Consider the following 20,434-nt stretch of genomic DNA (forward strand, 5'->3'; position numbering starts at 1 on the left):
TGGTGAAAATTATAAAGTTGGTTTTCAAAATTTTGCTTGAAACAAAACTTATTTAAAGGTCATTTCATTCCTTCGACAAATTTCTCAAATTTAAAATCAGAAAAAGAAAATTTTTAGTCACAATCGAAGATGGTTTAAGAAACCAGACTTGTTAAAAGTTTCAAGAAGTTGACACTCGAGGAGATGATCATGAAAATGTTTTTGAAAAACAATTTTTGCAACGAGGAAAAGCCTGACTTCTTCATTTTTAAAAGTCTTGAACAATAAAATGTTATAACTGAAAATTTTCTTCTTTTTCGTTACATTCAACGATTTTATTTTTGCGAGTTATAGGATCGTAATTGACATTTTGAGTATTTCCTGTAATTGAATGCGTGACTAAATTTAACAATGAGACTTTTCCTCCTCAATAATTTGTCTGATTGAAAAGTTACACACGTATTTAATTATGACCAGTTTTGCAATTTCACCGCAAACCGCTCCGAATTGAGCAATTTCCGCACAAGTTTCATGCCGGTGACATAACAAAGCAAAGCATTAAAAAATTTATGTAACGAGGAAAAGAAGTTTTTCTTAAAACAAAGCCGCGTGCATGTGGCGCTATACTATGGCCCCTTAATGATTTGCATGCCATGCAGACTCTGCCGGGTGAATGGCAAAAGTCTCGAAGCAGCAGCGGCCCAAGAAGTCGCCGCTCCTATACATATGTATGATTTTTTAAAGAAAATCAATAGCATACACTCTTCGCGTGTTGGCAGACACACCCCTGTGTAAGTACGGGGCCGTAATATATGTATGCATAGAGAAAGAAAGAGCAGAGTGGTGTGTGTGGCTGAATTTCGGTGGAGAGGCCCGCGGCCAATCCATATTCAATTAGATATGGATATACTTTTATACACACACACGCCGCTTCCAGTGTTTGCACTCGACCGTCTCCCTTGGGCCCTCAAATATGTAATAATATCAAATCAGGGAATAAAAATCTGCAATTTTTTCCGTTCTCCGTTTAGATAAAACAGCAGTTTTTTCAACGCACGTTCAGGCTGAGTGGAACCAAAAATCATTGAAATGGAAGTATATTATCGGTGTGTAAAAAGTGCCGGGTGTATTAACAGGTCCGCTTCCTTTTCCTGTCTCTCTTGATTTGCACCGGCCCGGTCAAACTGATTTGCTCGGAAACTGTAAAATTGTTGATAAATGGAACAAAAATGTTCATAAAATGTATAAAAATAAGGGCGTATATTTTAAAAAAGGGCCGGAATGGGAATAAAATTATTATTGCTCTGAATATGGTCAAAATATTTATTTTAGCAGTTTGATGATGAAATTTTCAGAAAATTTCTGGAATTATTACAATTAATTTTGGATTAAAATTGTTTATAGATGCAAAAATACCATTAAATACCGATGATTGAAAGAACCTAATGTAAAAATCAATAGCAAAATTATAAATTAATCATGGTCCTGCGCACTTAATTAAATTTGATTGTTTGTTTCATTCGCTCTTTTCACTTTCGCTGCGAATACGATTTCTTCTCTCTCACCCCCTGAAATTTGGGCTGGCAACTTGGGACTTTCTTTTCGCCGTGTCTCTCGATCGACTTTGTTATAAATTGATCCCTGTGTGTTTTGTGTGGGGTGCTGCAAACGCCGCCGGTGCATCACTGGTGAGCAATCCGAAGCATCCCGTCGGTCTGGCAGAGGCGCTTATAGCCACCGTCGAAACTAAATGAATTCGATCGGGCGGCGAACTCTCTCGCACCCTGCGCTAATAAAGCAGCCAGCACAACAAAGAATTCGGTCATTTCCATGCTGTCGTGCCGCTTCTTTTTCGGCGTCGCGTGCGCGTCCTTGAGTGTCGCTCCGAATAAAAAAATTATTATAAACGAGATTCATTTTTCTGTATTTTTTTTTTACCTTTATGTTTATATTTCCAACGAAACCTTCAATAATAAGAACACCCAAAATTTAAACCGTGCCATTAAATATATTCTTCATTTTTCTCAAAAATCGGATCGATTTTTTTGCGTCTTGATCTGCTTAAATGGTTTTAGCGCCGGGGAAGACCTAAAAATTTCCAGGTCACATTTTTTTTTATTCGAGGGACCTCGGCATGCACAATTGCTTTTCCGGTGTGCAAAATGAATCGCATTCGCCGCTGATTTGTCGCCGTCGGGGGCTGGCCGGCGGCCAATTGCGTCTGAGAACGCGTCTGCTAATGTGCCGCCTTTTTGCAGCTCCTCGTTTTAAAACGCAGTGGTACGTGGATGGCCCTCTTTGGCGGCCTCCGTATCCATCACCGATCGCACCATGTGGTGCAAATTTCGCCAAACGCACCGGCCGGCCGAGCACCCCGCCGAGACTCAAAGACACGCGGCGCCCACGGACGCGAATAAATTCTCGCGAATCGACGCGAAATCGCGGTTGCCCCCGAGGCTATGATTAGCTTAATTTATTTGCAGAGAGAAAAAGAAAGAAACGAGAGAGTCTGCGCCCGCGAGTGGGCGGCTCGCGACAGATTTTTTTATGGCTTTCTGATTGAAGCTGATGGCGATCTATAAACCTTCTTCCAAAAGTCAAATTTGATCAGTCTGGAACATTCTGAAACGTTACTGTTAGGTAAGAAATAAAATGAATTACAATTCATCACATAGGAATTAAAATTTAAAATTTATTGTTGCAGTTAATTCAAAGATTTTGTTTGAATGGTTTTAATTTTTAATATTTAAAGACATTTTAGAGATTTATTCTTATATAAAAATTTGTAATTTTAAAGTCACAATTTTCAAATTTCACCTTATTAAAATTTTCATCTGTTCTTTGGATATTCTTGTGCGTCAATTTGATATCTCAAAATATTTATACTTTTTGGTTTTTAAGAATTTTCTGTATTTTTTTTCCTAATTTAGAACACACAACAGACCAACAGAATAATGTTTAGGAATTTAATGAGACACGATTAAATTACTTTGCCGTTTTCCTGGTTCGTAATTTTTCCCGGCTCCATTCACGGACGTTGTTCATTCAGTCACTCTCGGTGCGGAAATGCGGCTCTATGTGTGTATAAATGTGTGACATCAGCGAGTTAACAATCTCGCGGCGTCAACCGGTGCGCGCTGCACCTTCCTTCGCCCTCGCACACGTCCGATACGTCACCATACGAAAACTTCCAAGCGGATATCGCGTCGCGTGAATGAGAAAAACAATCGCTGAAATATTTCTGCAAACGAGCACTTTTATATACACAGGCGCGCGTGCTTAAAAAAATAAGATGGGATTTTGCAAAGCGGAAAGCGGCCAACGAACCGCTGCTCCCCTTTTTATAAATATATTTTTAAACGCCGCGCTGCTCTTGCATAGCTAATCAATCCGGCGAGAGATTGAGACGCCTTATTAATTATTAATGCCGTAATCAATTAATAGACCACGACCGCCTGCACCGAGCCGCGAGCACGGGCAGGCAGAGCAGCCAACAAAACGTACGGGACTTGTTTTCGCGAAATCGCACGGGGAAGTGCGCACCGAGATGTTTGCTTTGTTTCCTCGAAACGGTAGAAAAAAAGAGAGACTCGCACGAGAAAAGAAATTAAAAGAGCTTAAAATAGAATATATATAAAATTATTATTTAAAAATTTTAAGAATTCAAATTGAATCAATTGAACTTAATCAAATAATGCATTTGATAGATTTCTCCGAGCGGAGTTGCATTATTTCTGTTAACTCAAAGTCGACCTTCTGCGCGCACCGTGAACCTTGAAAAGAAGTCCGTCGGCATCTCGGCCGCCTGCTTTTGTACAGCAGAGCCATAGTGGCTTAGCATCCACAACAATTGATATACTTTTTACTCTTTTTGATGGATCTTTGCACGAATTCAGTTGAATTTACCGTGAGCTCAGTAATGAATATTCAAATTGAAGGGCATATAATGTGAGAGGAGGAGAGAAGTGTGTGTGTGTGCGGTGCGGTGAAACATTGTGTATGAATTAAGAGCACAACACGTCGCCGCGGTGTGTTGTCTGTTTTTTTACACTTGTTCGTCCTCTTCCATAAAAGTCGTCGTCTTCTCTACTTGGGTTCCACTTTACGCCTCATGATTTCTGTTGTCTCTCTGCGGCCTTTTATTCTCTCTTCATCTGAAAACGCGCGTTCGTTGCTACCTCGCACAGCAGCGAACACACACTCGCAAGAACAACAAACTCTGACGACGATTCTTTGCTCGCAGAATCTAAAATTTATATAGGATTTTGACTAAATAAAATTGATTCTTCAATAATTTATAATTTCAAAATTTTGGTTTGACTTTCATCAGATAAGGAAAAGAACTTCACATTTCCTAATGGTCTTTCACTCGAATGTATTTTTATTTTTTAATTTACAAATTTTATTATTTACTTTCACAAATTAATTGAGCAAAAATAATGTGTGATTTCTTATTTCAAACGTGCAGAGTTTGCGAGTAAGTGCACTTGTAACGTGGTGGTAATTGCGCCTTTACGGCATAGCCAGAAACGCCGACCGCACAATTAATTAAGACCGAAAGAAGCTCTCGGAGGAAAGATTTACTTTCATCCGGCCGCAGATCGTCTCGCACGCGGAGAGCCTTTTTCTTTCTTTCTCTCTCGTGTCTGGCTAGTTGAATTATACAAAATATTAAATTATGATTTCATTTATAAAAAGGCCGTAAAATTTATACTACCGTCTCTCTTTCTCTGTGTTATACACAAACCGCACTTTGCGAGAGAAGGAAATTTTTACCGAGCACGGGAGCGTGACAATTTATTTGAGTGAGTGTTATAATTAAAGAAAGTCGCGGGCGCGATACCGATCTCTTTCTCTCGTTATCAGTCCATATCGCGCGCGCGTGTTGCTCGCCGATTTCTTGTGGCAGAATATCCCGCGTGCGCCGACGTACGAAATTAATTGAGAGATTTTGACGTAATTAATTCTTTTTTCGGCTCGAATCGCGCCTTTTTGTGCTCTGTTATTATTATAATTGGACGCCCGCCCAATTACCTATACAGGGTGCTGAATGGGACTATACAAAACACAGGAAATTCGGTATGTGCCTGTCGATTAATTAACGGCGGAAGGACTAAAATTAGAAACTATATAGAAAACGTGTGCGTGGAACGACTCACGTCCCATTCACGGAAAGAGCCAAAAATTCATTCTCAAGATATTTTTAGTTAGAGAGCAAAAATTGGGGATGAAAATTTTAATAAAATAATTAATAAAAACAGCAAAAATTTTTTTAAACCAATATCAATTCTGGTCCTGCTGTTTTAAATTTAAAAAAAAGAAAAGTTATTGAAATTTAAAGAAATACAATTAATTTTTCTTTTTCTTTTTCTTCTTCTAATTTTCATTCTGGAGTGAATCGGATCAGGGTTGAAGGACCTGAAGTGCAGCCGCCCTTAAAAGGCAAGACGCAATTACGACGAGGGAAACTACTGCACAAAGGCTGCAGCATATACAGAGATAAAAAGTGCGTCTCTCTTTCTCTGCTGCGGCTGTGTACGTTTTCCTTTGCACAGTGTGCGTTTGTTGTCTCCGAAAGACGCACTCACCTCCAGTACTACTTCTTATTGCCGAGTGTGCGGCTGGCAAACATAAATTCCCAGAGGTTATTTAGGTCAAATATTTTTGAATGCAGTGCATGTTCAGTGCTCTCGCGGCGGCGGCGGCGGGTAATGTGACCTGCAATAGAGATCGCTATCCATCGGCTGCCATCATGCAAATGTGCCGAGTGACCTCACCCGCCGCTGCACTTATTCATATAATGGGATGGGCACTCGCGAGGAATGCTCGACAGAAAAAAAGAGAGATGCCAACAGCTCTCCAGCAAGTACACGTGCCTTGATGCAAATATGCGGTTTTTTTAATATCAATTAAATTATGTACGCTCAATAGACAAGTGAGAGAAAAAATTTAATTGGCTTGCACTCGACATTGTGCAGATTGGCCTAATTTGAATAAAAAGTGGGGCAGGCTCAAACTTATTTATCCAGGATAACGTTCAATTATTTGATTATCTCATCAAATAATTTTATTTGAATAATATGTTTTTTTTTAATTTATCAATTTTAGATTCATTTAATTTTCGTTTATTATATGGAATAAGAATTTTCAATTTTTCATTATCTGGAGCAAACTAGGGTTAAAATTTATATATAACAAAAATAAAATCTTATTCATATTGGATATGGTATGTTTTTTTTAAAATTATATGTAATGTATTCCATATGATTTGATTTTTATTATTTTCTTTTTATTTGTAGAAAATAAATAAGATAAAAGATCAAGAGCGAATTTTGTTATGTAGTAATTAATTTATCTCTTTTTATGTTGAGCTTATTTTCTCCAGGATTTTCCTGCTTCTGATTTTATGAATCACAATCTAAATTCCAATCGAGTATCAAACACTTTCATCTCTCTATGTAACTTCCAAACTTGGAATAAGACTTTTTTAAAGTCAACTTCTCTTTCTCTCTCTTTCTTATGCACCAAAAGTATTAATATTGTTATGCACGCCGGCGTCTGCGGCGGTAATGATCATTTTGTTACGTGGGATAAACGGAGAGAGATTTTCCCTTGGCGTGCGATCATTTTAATTGAGAACAATGGCTGGCGAATGCAAGAAAGAAGTAAGGCACACAACCAACTGTACACCGGCATTAATTGGCCTGGATTTTTGCAGGCGCACGGCAGCTCATCTTTTTGTGCAAATCGCGCGAGGCGCCCGAAAATATGCGATGGCCACGCTGATGCCTTCATTCTCACACCTAAAAAATAAAGCAAAAACATAATTTTTTAATGAGAATGAATAAATATATTACGCCGGCTTATGTGGGAAGTGTGGCACTTACAAAATTCAAATTTTATAATTTTTGTCTCTCCTGTAAATTAAAAACAAACAAAAATGCTTCTTTCATTTAAAATTTGTAACATTTGTAATTTATACTCTTTCCCACCCCTAAAATAATCAAAACGAGCCATTTACAGCCAAGGTCCATATTTGTAATGCTTTCCATTAATTTAGCTTTTTTTAATCTAATCAGTGGATCAAACACGGTCGTGAGTGAGTGCATTACTGCGCTCGCCTGCACCATAAATAAATAATAGAGGGTTAATGCACCCCGGCGATTTTTCACGATCGCACGCCCCGACTCATGAATGGCACCCGGCACGCACGCATATACCTTTGACAAATAATGCATCTAGCTGATATGCATAGTACATTCCACGTGCATGCGGCCTGCACGGGCAAATAGAAATAAAGGCATCTCTGGCGCGGTGGCCTAGTAGCGGCCAATCAGGCCTGCTTCATCTTTTGCACGGGGCTACTCTAACAAAGAGAGCTATGTGAAGAGAGGCGCCAAGACCGCGTTCAACTTTGGCATTTTAAATGAATACAAATTATATGATGTCAATAAATAATATACAATGAGAGCGAAATTTCCTATCGGAAAATTGCGGTCGTTGAACCTCTGTTGGAAATTGCCCAATTTTTATGGCTGTTGAGCCAACCGGATGAGCGGCAACTTTAATTATTTCGAAATATAAAATGTCAAAGTTTCAATGCAGCGCATAGAATCGACGGTTCATTCATCCGGTTTGCTCAATGGCCATAAAATTGATCAATATAGCGGCAGATTTACTCTGGCAATCGGTGTGAAAAGTTTGCAAAATATTCACCAAAAACTGACCAACAATGTGAGTACTTCTTTAAAAAAAATTGCTACAAAATATGTTTTTGTGCAAATTTTTAAACTCAATCTAAATGATATTCACTATTTTCTTAAATTTGTCCTACAACGTTTAATTCTTTCATTCTCTCTTCGTGCGCCTCTCTGCATCCTTCAATTACACCCTTATACGATTCGCATGTAACAAGGGTCGGCAGGCCGCTCGCTGCACACTCACCTTTAAAAAAAACCCACAAGGTATACACATAGGTTTCATGTAATGCTCGCCGCAATATTGCATGTCATCAAAATTCACATGCACCTTGAGTTCTGCTCTTGTATTATTTGCGCTCGCTGACCCCGTTTTTCTGCCGCCGCATGCAAAATAAATCACCCCGCATCTTCGGCCGCAAACCCTTGAATCAATAAGCTGCCCAAGCTCATTCGTATTCCTTGAACGTGTATTCGACCTCTCGGAAAAAAGGGTGCATACCCTCTCAGTAAATTGAAAATTTTCACTTCTTGCGGTCGTATTATTTCTGGCGATAAAAACGATGAGCCGTGGGAAAACACTTTTCGATTCCGTTGAATTCCGCATCTTATTCCCTGCCGGTGGGTGACGTATTTGTCGCCAGAGTGCCAAGCGGGAGGCGGTTGCGTCACTCATTAGCCGAGCAGATAAATAGTCGCGGCCGAGTGCCGGTGCAGTTCCGGTTTTTGTCTTCCTCGCGCTGCCTTATCTGCTCTCCGGCTGACTTTTGAATGATCTGCAAATAGCGGCAGTGCACATATAATTACGGACAGAATGGGTGAGTTGGTGTTTTATAATTTTCTTAGCCGCACACACACGTGTCCCTCTGGCTATTATTGCCGATTTGATAGTGGCCAAGGTGCCGTCGCGTCGACTTACCTATGTAAACACGCAGAATTCTGGCCGCCTATTTTTAAGCCGGCGTTTTCTTTCGCCTTTGGTCTCGCTATTTTCGCGAACGGCCGCCACACTGGCAATTAAGAGAAGCCAGCCGGCTCGAGCCTGTGTAAACCAAATCGGCCGGCCGGCTAGTCGCGATCAGCTGATTTTGACAGACAAAGAAAGAGAGGCCGGTTCTCTGACAGCACGTGCAAAGGTTATTAGCCGAAATTTTTCAGACAATATTTAATTTTTTGCTTCCGAAATTTAATCCTCTTTTAATCAAAGCCTAAATGCATGAAGTGAAAACGCAATTTAATTAAAATTATTTTGGATAATTTTTCAACTGCTTCTTATTCTTTTTGCTGCACATTAAAATTTAATGACTCATTATTGGCATATCAAGTAACAATGGTGATTAAAATTTTAAAAATTTACCTTCTCCAACAATCACAAAAATTTACTACCATTGTTGTAAAGACTGCCTTGAATTGTTGCAAAGATAGTTCAAAAATTTATTTGATTTCATTTTGTTAAAAAGCTTTTTGAAACTTATTTTAATTCAGATCTCATCTATTTAAAAATGAATTCACTGATTGCAATTTTCCGTAGATAAAATTAAAATATTTTCTAGAAATTAATTTCAAACATATTCAACTGACGATCTGTTAAATTAATTATTTTTCTATTTGATTGTTTATTTCATTTTTAAATTGGTTTAAATGTATACGAAATGCCATAAAGAAATAAATAGATTTAAAAAAATCCACTTATTTTACGCCGAGTTCTAATTGCATTGCCCAAGTCTTCAGTTAGACCCGTCGTGTGTAAGTGGCTTGGACAAGTGCGACGACGCCTTTTGCACTTGCATGCATGCGCCCCTCATAAAAGGCTTCTCGCGGCCTAACATGAACACACAAGCAGCACACGTTAGAATTACATATAATAATAACAGTACAAAGGAGAAAATTTATATATACAAATAGATAACTCTGGTGGCACTTTGTGTCAACTCTCGGCGCGCTAATCTCTCTCTCCGTGCATGATCGAGTGCGTATAATAATTACACTGCGACGCGTTTCCCCCGATAAGTATCTCATTTTTTTTATACTCTCAACACCAGCAGCTCAGGCTCCGCGTTGATGGTGTATTAAATTGTTTACCGACGTGTCGGACGGACGGACGGATGCGCACGGCCGATGTGTGAGGTTCTTCTTCTTCTTTCTGCCGAGATGCCGGTTTCGCATGACTGATTATTATGTATTTATAGTGGCGGAGCGGCGCGGTGTTGCTGCCGAGAGCCGCTGTTTCTTCCTTGATTAGTAGCACTCGCTCTAAGTAATGCTCCAATGCATATAGCCGACCTCAATCCATTCTCGGCTCTGGACTCACAATCCTGCGCTGAAAAGAGCCACGCCAGCAAAAAATAAAAAATAAAACCTCCACCGAAAATAAATAAATCAAACGAAGCAGCCGATTTCCTTTTTCACTTTGATATAATAAAAATTCCCCGAATTTTGACATGCAAACTTGACGGAGGCTGTAAATAAGAGGCTAGCTCGATGAGAGGCAATTTCAAAGTCGCAAATTCTTGCGGCCGACTTTTTGCCCTGGCTCACCTTGAATTCCCAATTGCTCGAATTTGACCGAGATTTTTTGCTGAAATGGAAAAAAACAAGAAGATGGAAATTATTATCTAGCCTCTAAAACTAAAACTGTTTCTGCTGGGCCAGAAGTGTCTGAAATACAAACTAAAATGAAGTCTTATAATTTATTTAAAATTAAAACATTGTGAAGAAAACTTCCCTTTTTTTAATTTGATCGCATCAGAAACATCAAACTAATAAATTGTTTTATTATATATTTTGCATATATTCTCTATTATAAACAAGTATATGGTTTCTAAAAATATGAAGAAAAACTTAATAAATCCATTATTTCACATTAAATTCAATTTTTTTTTAATTAAATTAAATTTGGCAGTTGCTTTGGGATTTCCGCTTGAGTGCATAAGGCGTCATTTTAAGGCGGCGCCTCCGCTCTTTCTTTCTTTCTCTCTCTCGTTGCGAATTTAAAATTCTCAAGTACACAACTTTTGACGAGAGTGCAGACAAGATGAAGTGCGATTGCTCATTCACTGTGGCAGTCATTTTTATACATTTTCCCGTGGCGAGAGGCCTTTTTTGGAGCGGCAAACGGTCGGATGGTGCGCGCGGCTATTATATGCGCTACTGCGCCTACTACCCGCTTAAAAACAATAGACCGCGGCGACGAAAGACAATATTCAAACCTTCTTTTATTTTTAAGCTCGCCCTCGGTACACGAGTTCTCCTGCTCGCTCCAACTCGCGCTTTATAATTGGCCCTGCGCTGCCTTGGATATCTGCACGAAAAATGCGTGTGGATAATTTTATTTAGGCAGACCACGCGCCCCGATCGATTGACTTTTTTGTTTGACGAGCGAGCATGAAAGTTTTGTAATGGAAATTCCGCAGAAAGGGCGCGATAAACGGGTCCGTGACCATAATCGTGTGTCTCTCGTTGATATTTATTTATATTTCGAGCATCCATACAGACGATATGTGCATAATAAAACGGAAAGTGAACCAGTTAAAAAGGTACAGCGGAACACCTGGCGGAGCGCGCACACTTGCAGGGCCCGCGCGGTGGCATTCCTGATCCGCGGCTGCCGCTGCAAAAGAAAAGGAGTGAGCGATGCCTCTCGTACATATTGATGAATCCAAAGCAAAAACAGGCAAGACAGCCTTGAAGGGCTCGCGAATCCAATCGGGCTGGAAAATTGACTCACGCAAAAACGGCGAAATTTTAAAATAACGCATGATACCAGAAATAAGCCGATGAAAGTGAAGGTTTTAAAAGAAACAAAAATTAGCTCCCCAAATAATTTAAAATTTTTCATCAAAATGTATTCAAGATAAAAACAAATGTGAGTCTTGTTTAACAGTTCTAACACATCCTTAATCAGCTGGAATTCCTGGTTAGAGTCTCTTTTTTTCACTCCCCGGCGAGGTGCTGTTTTTATTTCCCTTTCATTACACCGTAGGTTGCTCTGCTACCGTCGGCGGTGGTGCAGACGCGCGGTGTCATTTCCGGATACCAGGCGTGTTTTCATAGCCCGTCTGAATATATGTGTGTGTGTATAAAAGAAAGGGCAGCAGACGGCCTTTCCGATTTATTTCTTTTTTGTTTCAACCAAAGAATAATAATTCTTGTTTTAACAATGTTTTCTCAAATTTGTGTTGCAGGACGAAGACGCTGGAGGTGTTTAAATGGGACTGACGGGTTGCATAACCCGGTGGAGCGACGGCCCTGCCCAGAGGCCGAAATTTCTTCGAGTAGTAATTCTTCATCTTCTTGTTCTTCTGTTACTTCATCGTCGTGTAGTAGTTCATCCTCTTCTTCTTCTTCTTCTTCATCGATATCAAGAACAACATCAGCGCACAGGATGCGAATTATCCCTCTACTGACCACAACGTTTGTTCTAGTCGCGCCTTTTCTCTTCGGGGTGGCCGGTGAGTACCTAATTAATGATTTTCTTTGCAAAATTTCTTCTCTTCTTTCTCAAACAAAGTAAGTATAACAATCTGCGAGAGAAATATCGGCGGTTCTTGGCCGGCGGCCGAGCCACGTGTCAGCATCTGCCAAATTCATTCACTCTCGCGCGCTCCTCCGAGAGAGCCGACGCACTACAATGTAGGCGAAATGGGCCCGCTTGATGGACTAATTGCAGCCGCGCGCGCGTGTTTTGATTCAAAGGCACCATGCTAAATTTCGCGCGAGCAGGTGATTCCCATGATGCACACATGTCGTCCCGGCAGCGGAAAAAGCAACTTCCAAAGACATATGCATATTTTGGAGAAAGAGAGAGACACGCGCCACTTGGCGAATCATTATTATTATTACAAAGAGGCCCAAGATTGGGAGAGGATGTCTATATTAATTCAGAAACTCAGATTGGGGGAAAATTTAAATTAAAAAGATAAGTAGAAGCTGAATTAAATTCTAAAAATTTTTTAAAATTGTTATTTTATTTTTATATAGGAACAATTTTAAAAATTAATGGAAATAAATGGAACATTTCTGCATATTTATAATTAATAATGTCTCATTTAAAAAAAACGTTTTTTTTATTTCCGTTGTTGCTGTTTTAAATTTTAATAATTCAGTAATTCTCCGTTATCTTTTATTTCCTTTCAAAATGCAAATGTTTTACTATCACTCAACTTTATAAATTTTTGAATTTGCAGAAATTTTGTACAAATTGCGTCCAAGTACAAACAAACAATTTTCCCACAGTCTCTCCTCTTAATCTGTAATAATTCTCTTATATTCCACTGGAGGCGTCGTAAAAAGCATCAATTTAAACGGCGAGCCATAAACTTCTCACCACATTCCAGCCCATTAATTTGGCGACAGATCGAATATAAAAGCAAGAGGCACGTTTCGCCGCCTAACGTAAGTAATTTGGTGCGGGGCGGCGCGCGCGATCGGCGGATCCCCCGGTGCTGGAATTTCGCGCCGCAAGTGGTCCAAATAATGCTTTGCGCCGCACACACGCGGCTGGAATGTTGTTCTGCAATCTGGCCGATTGAATTATGAACAGAGCGAATAGGAGGACGCTTGCTTGTGTTGTTTGGTTATATATTTTATTATGTATATTCCCGCGATCGGAGCCCCTGCGCGAGAGAGCCGGTCGTCGAGAGATGCGTAGGCAGCAGGACCGACTCTATACACTTCTCTCGGTTAGTTCACTTTTTAACTCACACACACACACAGAGCCCGAGACCAACTTCTTCTTCTTCTTCTTTGTGTATATGTGGAGGCTCGCGTACACATTCATTTGTGTGACGTAACGCCACCATACATGGTTAAGCCCCTTATTCTTGTTCTCTGCCTCTCTTTTCTTTATATATTCCTCCTGCGACCGACCGACCGACAGTCAGACCGGCCTGCCGTCCGTCCGGCACTCTCTGCCGCAATCAATTTAAAAATTCATTAGCTGCCACGAAAGTGCACACTTTTCGGCGAGGTGGCCCCTTCTGGGGTGCCAGCGAACGTGTTCCCCAATTCAATTCAGCGCCACAATTAAAAATTTATGTACCAAGTTTACTGCCGCAGTGCAATTTAAAATATCAAAATGAGACAAAAATTCTAATTTAAAAATTATTTTACTCAATATGTAAAGTAAGCAAAGAGAATTGATAATAAAATTAATATTATTAATTTTTTTAACCTCAATTTTTGTGATTTTTGCACCTTTTTGCGGGGGTGTTTTGTCTGAGCCCGGCGGATTCGCGTTTCGGCGCTCGCACCTTCTTACGCCAAGATCAGAAACACACCGTTCTCATCTCTCTTTCTCTCTGTCTCACACGCTTTGGCACTGCGTGCCAAAATCATTCCAACACGCGCCCCAAGGTGTCCGTCTGGCGCGATGTCTAACGAGGAAGCGCGGCCCACATTGGGTTGGAACTCTCGGGGGCGGATTTCTTCTTCTGTCCTTGACCCTGATCGAAACAGCTGACGCAATTTAAACTGATTATAAAATTGCTGATTTATTAAAATTTAGTTTTTAAATTTTATTTATTTTAATTTTTGTACGATTTTTGTACGAATTTTATATCCCTGAGTACTTTTAAATTTGTCTGAATAGCACTTATCTCCGGTGTTTGTTTTAAAATTTACGACTTGGTGATGGGGGTGTGCAACTGCACTGATAGGGTTTTCTGGTCGGCTCCCTTTCCTTTGCACCGCTCCTCTCCGCTCAATGAAGTGTAATATTACATTTTCAATTTCCCGAGAAAATTCCAGCGCGCGCCGCGGCTGCAGCTCTGGCGGTAATTAAAAAAGGCTTGTCGGCCTGGCCGATCCGATAATTAAGTGGGTGGATGGTTAACATTCCTGCCGCCGGGATAATTAGATATTCCGGCGAGAGGCCTCCTGCTTTTTCTTCCTCTCCGAAAGCTCACTCGCCACCCTATACTCGGATTATATTCACCGCGGCTTTCGAGGTATTAAAATCAACAAAATTAACGCACACGCAAGCGTGCGTTAACAAAAGAAAAACTTGTGCCGACGAGTGACTAATTCGTCTCTCTCAACAGCCGGCCGCGCGCTTAATCCGTAAAGGTAAACAGCCTAAGGCTGACCCCTGACCCGACCGTGGCACTCGCCAATTATTACAATACACGGCGCGTACTTATTTTTTAAGTAAGCGTATTGCTCTTTTGCCATTGCGACACCAAAAGACTGCGATCGAGAAGCGACACCGGCTTTTTAAATAATGTGCAGGCGCAGCGAAATTGCACGCAGGGAAAGGAATTTTTCGAATGCTTGGTGCATTCTGAACTGCTGCTAATGAACCGCGCGACCCTGATGGGGACAGAGGAGGAAGTTTAGTATGCGCCGCGGAAAATTTATTGCGACAAAATTCCAAATTAAATTAAGCCGGTTTTGGAATTTAAATTTCATAAAAATTCAAACTGCGGAATAAATTTCTTGGCAACCTCAGTTTCACCATTTTTTTATATCCACGTTTGATTTTAAAATTAAATTGTACAAAAATATTATAAATTAAAATATTTACTTGATAACAAAACAGTATTTTCTTTTAAAATAATAAAGTCTTTGTAATCTAAAAAGGGATTTATACTATGGGAGGTCGGTCTCTTGAACGAGAAACAAATACAACACAGCAATAATCCCATTGTCCCTAGTCAGTCTAGTACATGGCTTATAGTCATCGGCGGGCGGCCATAGGTATTAGATGCGAAGACCGACCCGAGAACGCTCTCACGTTCCATAGCCAAGGGTGACGCAATTGCAATGAGTCCCTGTATATCTGCAGCACAAATTGGGCAGACGGTTGATTATTTTTCATCGGCACGCTCCTCCTTGGTTTTCCTTGCATTCGCGGCGGGCGCAGCTCTCGAAGGGTGGTTTGTGTTTCATGAAAAAGCACTCGTGCGGCTTCCTCATCCTCTTGTATTGCTCGCACACGACGACGTATATATTTGAGAGTTTGTATTCGGTGTGCGAGGAGCGCGAGTGTGTTTCACATGCACCCGCTCGCTCTCTGCCGCCGCCGCCGCCGATTGCATGTCTGATCATTATTATATTGCCCGGTGCACTCGCGCTCTACACACCGAATCGTATATTATTTTATAATACGTTTAGCCCCGCGCTATACAGTTCGGCCCTTGGCTCGGTCGGCGCACATAAATTATCGTGCATGCGCCTTTTTTATGGCGCATCGGCATAAACGTATGAATAAGAATGAGGTTCAATGTCAAAAGGGGTACCGAACGAGCGTTACAGGAACGGTGCTCATCATAAAGTAAGAGACAAGAGAGAGAATTGCCAGGACTCTTGGAAAAGTGAAATTTCAACGAGGTCTTTACACTCGTAATAAAAATTAGCCAATAACGAGATTAAGTGGGTCTTAAAATGGAAATTACTCTATAATTTAATAATAAAAATTAAATCTACAGGGGGGATATCAACAGGAAAAGTCTTCTGAAATCTACTTCAATCAAAATGTTTAACAACAAGTCAAATATTTAAGATTTTGATTTTCAATCTAGACTGTTTCGCATTGTTTTTTTTTTTTTAAGTTTAAAAATTATGCAAATTTTACACCGGAATGAAGATTCCAAGCGTGACTGTCCTTCAACCCTCGCAATTTTCAAGCCTGTAACGACCTTTGGGGAATTCGTTTGAGCTCTCCGATTACCGAGGAATAATTTAGCCATCATGTGTGCGCCTAAGTCGGAGCGAGCTAGTGAGCACCGCCTAATAATCCATCGATGGGCTGACAATATTAATCGAGACCGGCCGTGTATAATTATTTTGACTCATGCGGCCTGAATATTTATTAACCAAGAGCGGGGTTTTGACTTGTGTGAGAGAGAATAAGAGATAATGGTTTGTCGATTACGGTGGTCCAACTCACACACACAATATTATAACAACAGTGGGCAGAAGCCATCATGACTCCCAAGGTATTATGTGTGCATGCATATATATGTGGCGGGCACCGCCGCCGCCGCGTGTGTGTGTGTGTGTGTGTGTGTGTGTGTATAAGGCTGGCTGGATCTGTCTGTTGATGCCCTTGGAGCCCAACAGCAGGTCCGCCCTGCTGTACCACACAACGCAATCTGGATGGAATTATTAACGAGGAGAGCAGCGGCGTACAAAACACGACCAAGTAGTGTAAGGAGGAATTTTCGGAATTCGGGGCCCATTAGTCAAACGCGGAGACAACGCAGCGCACTGCACGCGAGAGAGCTTCCAAATTTGGAACGGGGTTCGAGATTCAAAAACGAGATTGTTGCTGCCGGCGGAGGTGGCACTGCTCCGCGTGAGGGCTACCCGTGTTTGGGTGCACTAACCTTTTAGCGCAGCACAATTATGAAAGAAAAAAAAAACGACAGTAAATCAAAAAGGAGAGATTTTGATTTCTAAAAAAAATTTAAATCAGATCAAACTGTCATGATTTAAATTCAGCATGAACACATTTTTCTTCTGAAAAATTTTACGATAGACGCTGTAAAATCAAAATAATATTTAATGTAAATTAGTATGTCACAATTGGTTTAGATCGTAGTAATTTATGATTTAATTTTTTACCAGTTGTGATGACAAGTTGGAGATAAAAGAGCAATATATTGCTTCAAATAATAGGATTATCTTTTTTTTTATAAATAATTTTAATATTCCTAGAAAATTCTATAAGCTTTGGTTGATCTTCTAAATTTTTTGCCCCCGGAAGTTTTCTCTTTCCCCTTTCACCTCTTCCGCAACCCGCCGAACACATGTGCTGCGGTAGTTGCTGCGCTCGACCAGGAAGAGCGGAGGTCGCTCGCTCGTTTCTCTCTCTCACTCGCGCGCCCCAAGACAGGATGCTGGCTGGCTGCGTGCAGCGTGAATGAGAAAGAAAGGCATTTCGCAATTCATTGAAATGCCGCTGCCATTGATGAGTTTGCTGCTGCTGCAAGTACGCAACAGCGGCTCAATAATAATTACACCGAGTGCCGCGCGTGGTGCATTCTGATGGGGCAGCAGGCCCATTGTCGCGCTCCTCATTAGCCATGCACCTCACCTGCCGCCTCACTAAAACACGGACGGACGGAGGAACGGACGCGAAGGCCTCTTTAAAGATAGCAGCACACCAGAGGAAATGGATAAAAAGAGATTGTGTGAGCATGAATGGGGCAAAGCTATGGGCTTGTTTCCTGTGTCATCTCACGGCTGCCTGCGCGTGTGCTGAAGAACCAAGGAAGACACCGATGTCACCCACCGGCAGTAATATTATATTAAGAATAGCGGGGCTTAAAATAAATTCACTTTATATATCGACGAGGGCGGGAGACGGCTTTTGAAAAGGGGTTGAAATGAGATCTTACAATGAGAGTTAAAATGAATGAGAGGAAAAATTGATTTTATTTTAAAGGGTCGTCGCTTATTCTTGTTAAGATAAAAAGGTGTTAATTATGTCAAAATGGAAAATAATATTTTTAATTTTATATACAATTTTTTTTGCTGCATGAATAAAACATAAAATTTTTATTATTTTAAGTAAAATGTTTTGGAAAAAAATTATTTAAAAAACTTTTTTATAATTTCTAAAGTGAAAATCAAAACTGCATATTTATTTCAAAGAAAATAATAAAACTCTAAGTAAATTTTTTCCAGATAATTTTGTTTTTATTGAGTTTTGAGACTTTGTGGGACTGAGAAAGCTTCAACTTTGGAAAGATAAAAGATAAAATGCAGCTTTAGTTTTAGAGCCGCTCTCAATAAAAGCTCAAAAGCAGGCTTTTGTGCTCCTCGTTTCTTTTCCCAATAGTTCAGCAACGCCACAGCTTTTCCATGGTCGTTGCACTCTCACGCCTCATCCTTTGCTGCACTTTCTTCTTCTTCTTTCTTGTCGCGGCCTTTTCCTGCTTCGTGTGCGAACTCGCAAATCCCCAGAGAAATCGGGGGTCGAGAATAAAATGAGGATTTACTGCCTACCATACGCGCACACCGCCGAAAATGGGAAAATTCCCATGGCGGCGCTAAAGAAAGTGCTGCGGGTGCCGCCCGACCATATCGACTTTGCTCCTTTCGGTCAAAAGCGTATAATATGTACAGGGACCCGCCCTTTGCGTTAAACAGAAAAACGAAACAGTTTTGTCTGAAATATCATATCATGTGAACTCTCTCGGGTGATGAGCAGCGCATAATACACAAGAAAAAAAGGAGCAATTGTGCTCTGATTACCCTGGGTATTTATAAATATATGGCCTGCTGCGATAGAGAGAAGCGAACTCAGTCAGAATCAGAAGAGAGGCAGGAATGTGGTCCGACTGGCATCATAACAGAGAGAAAGAAAAGCAGCACCTCCTCCCTCTTATGTAAATGAACCTCATCATCTCATCCTCCGGCTGGAGAAGAAAAATAAGAGCCGAGCTCATTTCCAGCTGTTGCTGCCAGGGCACCTTACAACAACACCGTATATGTAGACTTCAAATTTCTACATCTTCCTTAATAAATTAAAAAATTATTCACGATGAAAATGAAACTTGACCTACTTTTTTATTTAAAAATTTATTTAAATTAATGTGACTATTGAGAATTTTTTAAATTATTAAAAAAAATCTGCCCTTTATGTTTTGATGCAAGTTTCTCTCTCATTCTAATTAATTCGTCCCCTCTTCTCCTCCGGCGTGAATCGAGCACACCTGCCGCTGAAAAACGCTCATTCAGCGTCGATTTTCCACGTAATTAGCGGCGAAAAAAGAGCGAAATCAGACAGAGAGAGCGAGCAGCGAGTTACACAAGCGAACCACCTTGGCAAGTGCGGCGGTCAGCCGGGTAACAAGCGCGAGACAAGACAATCACTGCTCATACAACCAAACAATACGACATATTTTTCTCTTTTTTATGCCAATATGTACACCTGCCGACCACTTTTGTCGTGTGTGTTTGTACCTACATAAATAAAATGCGAGAGATATATTGTGACGCGTGCTCTGCTGCAAAAATGCCGCCTCGCGGAAAAGGGCAAAAAATTCAATTTCGAGTTTATTTTTATAATGATGGCACATTATTATTCTGCTCTCTTTGCTTCTTTTTGTGTGTAAGCAGAGCCATCGATACATCATCCGTCTCTCTCAGTCGTGGTGCTCGCACGCTGCGCACCTGCCTGCCGTCTGCGGAGCGAAGATGCTGCGCGCGGGTAAAAAAATGCACGCGACATTTTATTCGCCCGACTCGATCTGCCCAGACTGACTGGCTGCAGACGCACTACAAGAGACACGGTTTCGATCAATCGAAAGTTATACATTGTGAAGAATGTACTTGCACTCGCGCGGCCGAAACGATCAAAGAGATGAGACGCAGCGGCGGACGACTTTGATTTGACAGCCGAGCTTCATCAACCGGCGTGCCGCAAATATTAAGATTGGAATTAAATTAAAAACGATTTTGTAAGAATTACTTCTTGTGCAGCTGCGGGAAAAAGTTAAATTTTATTCAGTTCTTCAAAATTGTATTCAAAACAAGCATTAAATTATTTTTAATAATATCCTGAAGTTTTTGAAATTTATATTTTAACAAGAGGATGTTCATCTTATATTTTTCTCCGACTAAATTTAGAACCTCCCAGGCAAACAAAGCCAACAAGACATTCATTTTTCGCCAAACAATTTCTCATAATAATAATTTTTGGCGTGCGGCGCCAGTTGAAAAGCCTCTCTAATAATATTTTTCCCTCTCTCTCTTTCTCTAATACGCAGTCTCTCAGCGACGACGATTGTTATTTTCGATTCCTATTTGTG

General features: G+C 40.6%; 1 protein-coding gene across 1 annotated transcript in view; it reads left to right on the forward strand.

The window, feature by feature from the left end:
- The window catches only part of LOC132205710 (uncharacterized), a 47,042-nt gene that overhangs the window by 3,211 nt on the left and 23,397 nt on the right, over positions 1-20,434 (forward strand). Inside the window, exon 3 of the mRNA XM_059634962.1 lies at positions 11,861-12,127. Within this exon, the coding sequence (XP_059490945.1) occupies positions 11,861-12,127 (267 nt within the window). The remainder of the gene's footprint in view (positions 1-11,860; positions 12,128-20,434) is intronic.

This window comes from Neocloeon triangulifer, unplaced genomic scaffold, assembly GCF_031216515.1.
Source record: "Neocloeon triangulifer isolate White Clay Creek 2 clone unplaced genomic scaffold, ASM3121651v1 ptg000003l, whole genome shotgun sequence".
In the NCBI taxonomy this organism is placed as follows: domain Eukaryota; kingdom Metazoa; phylum Arthropoda; class Insecta; order Ephemeroptera; family Baetidae; genus Neocloeon; species Neocloeon triangulifer.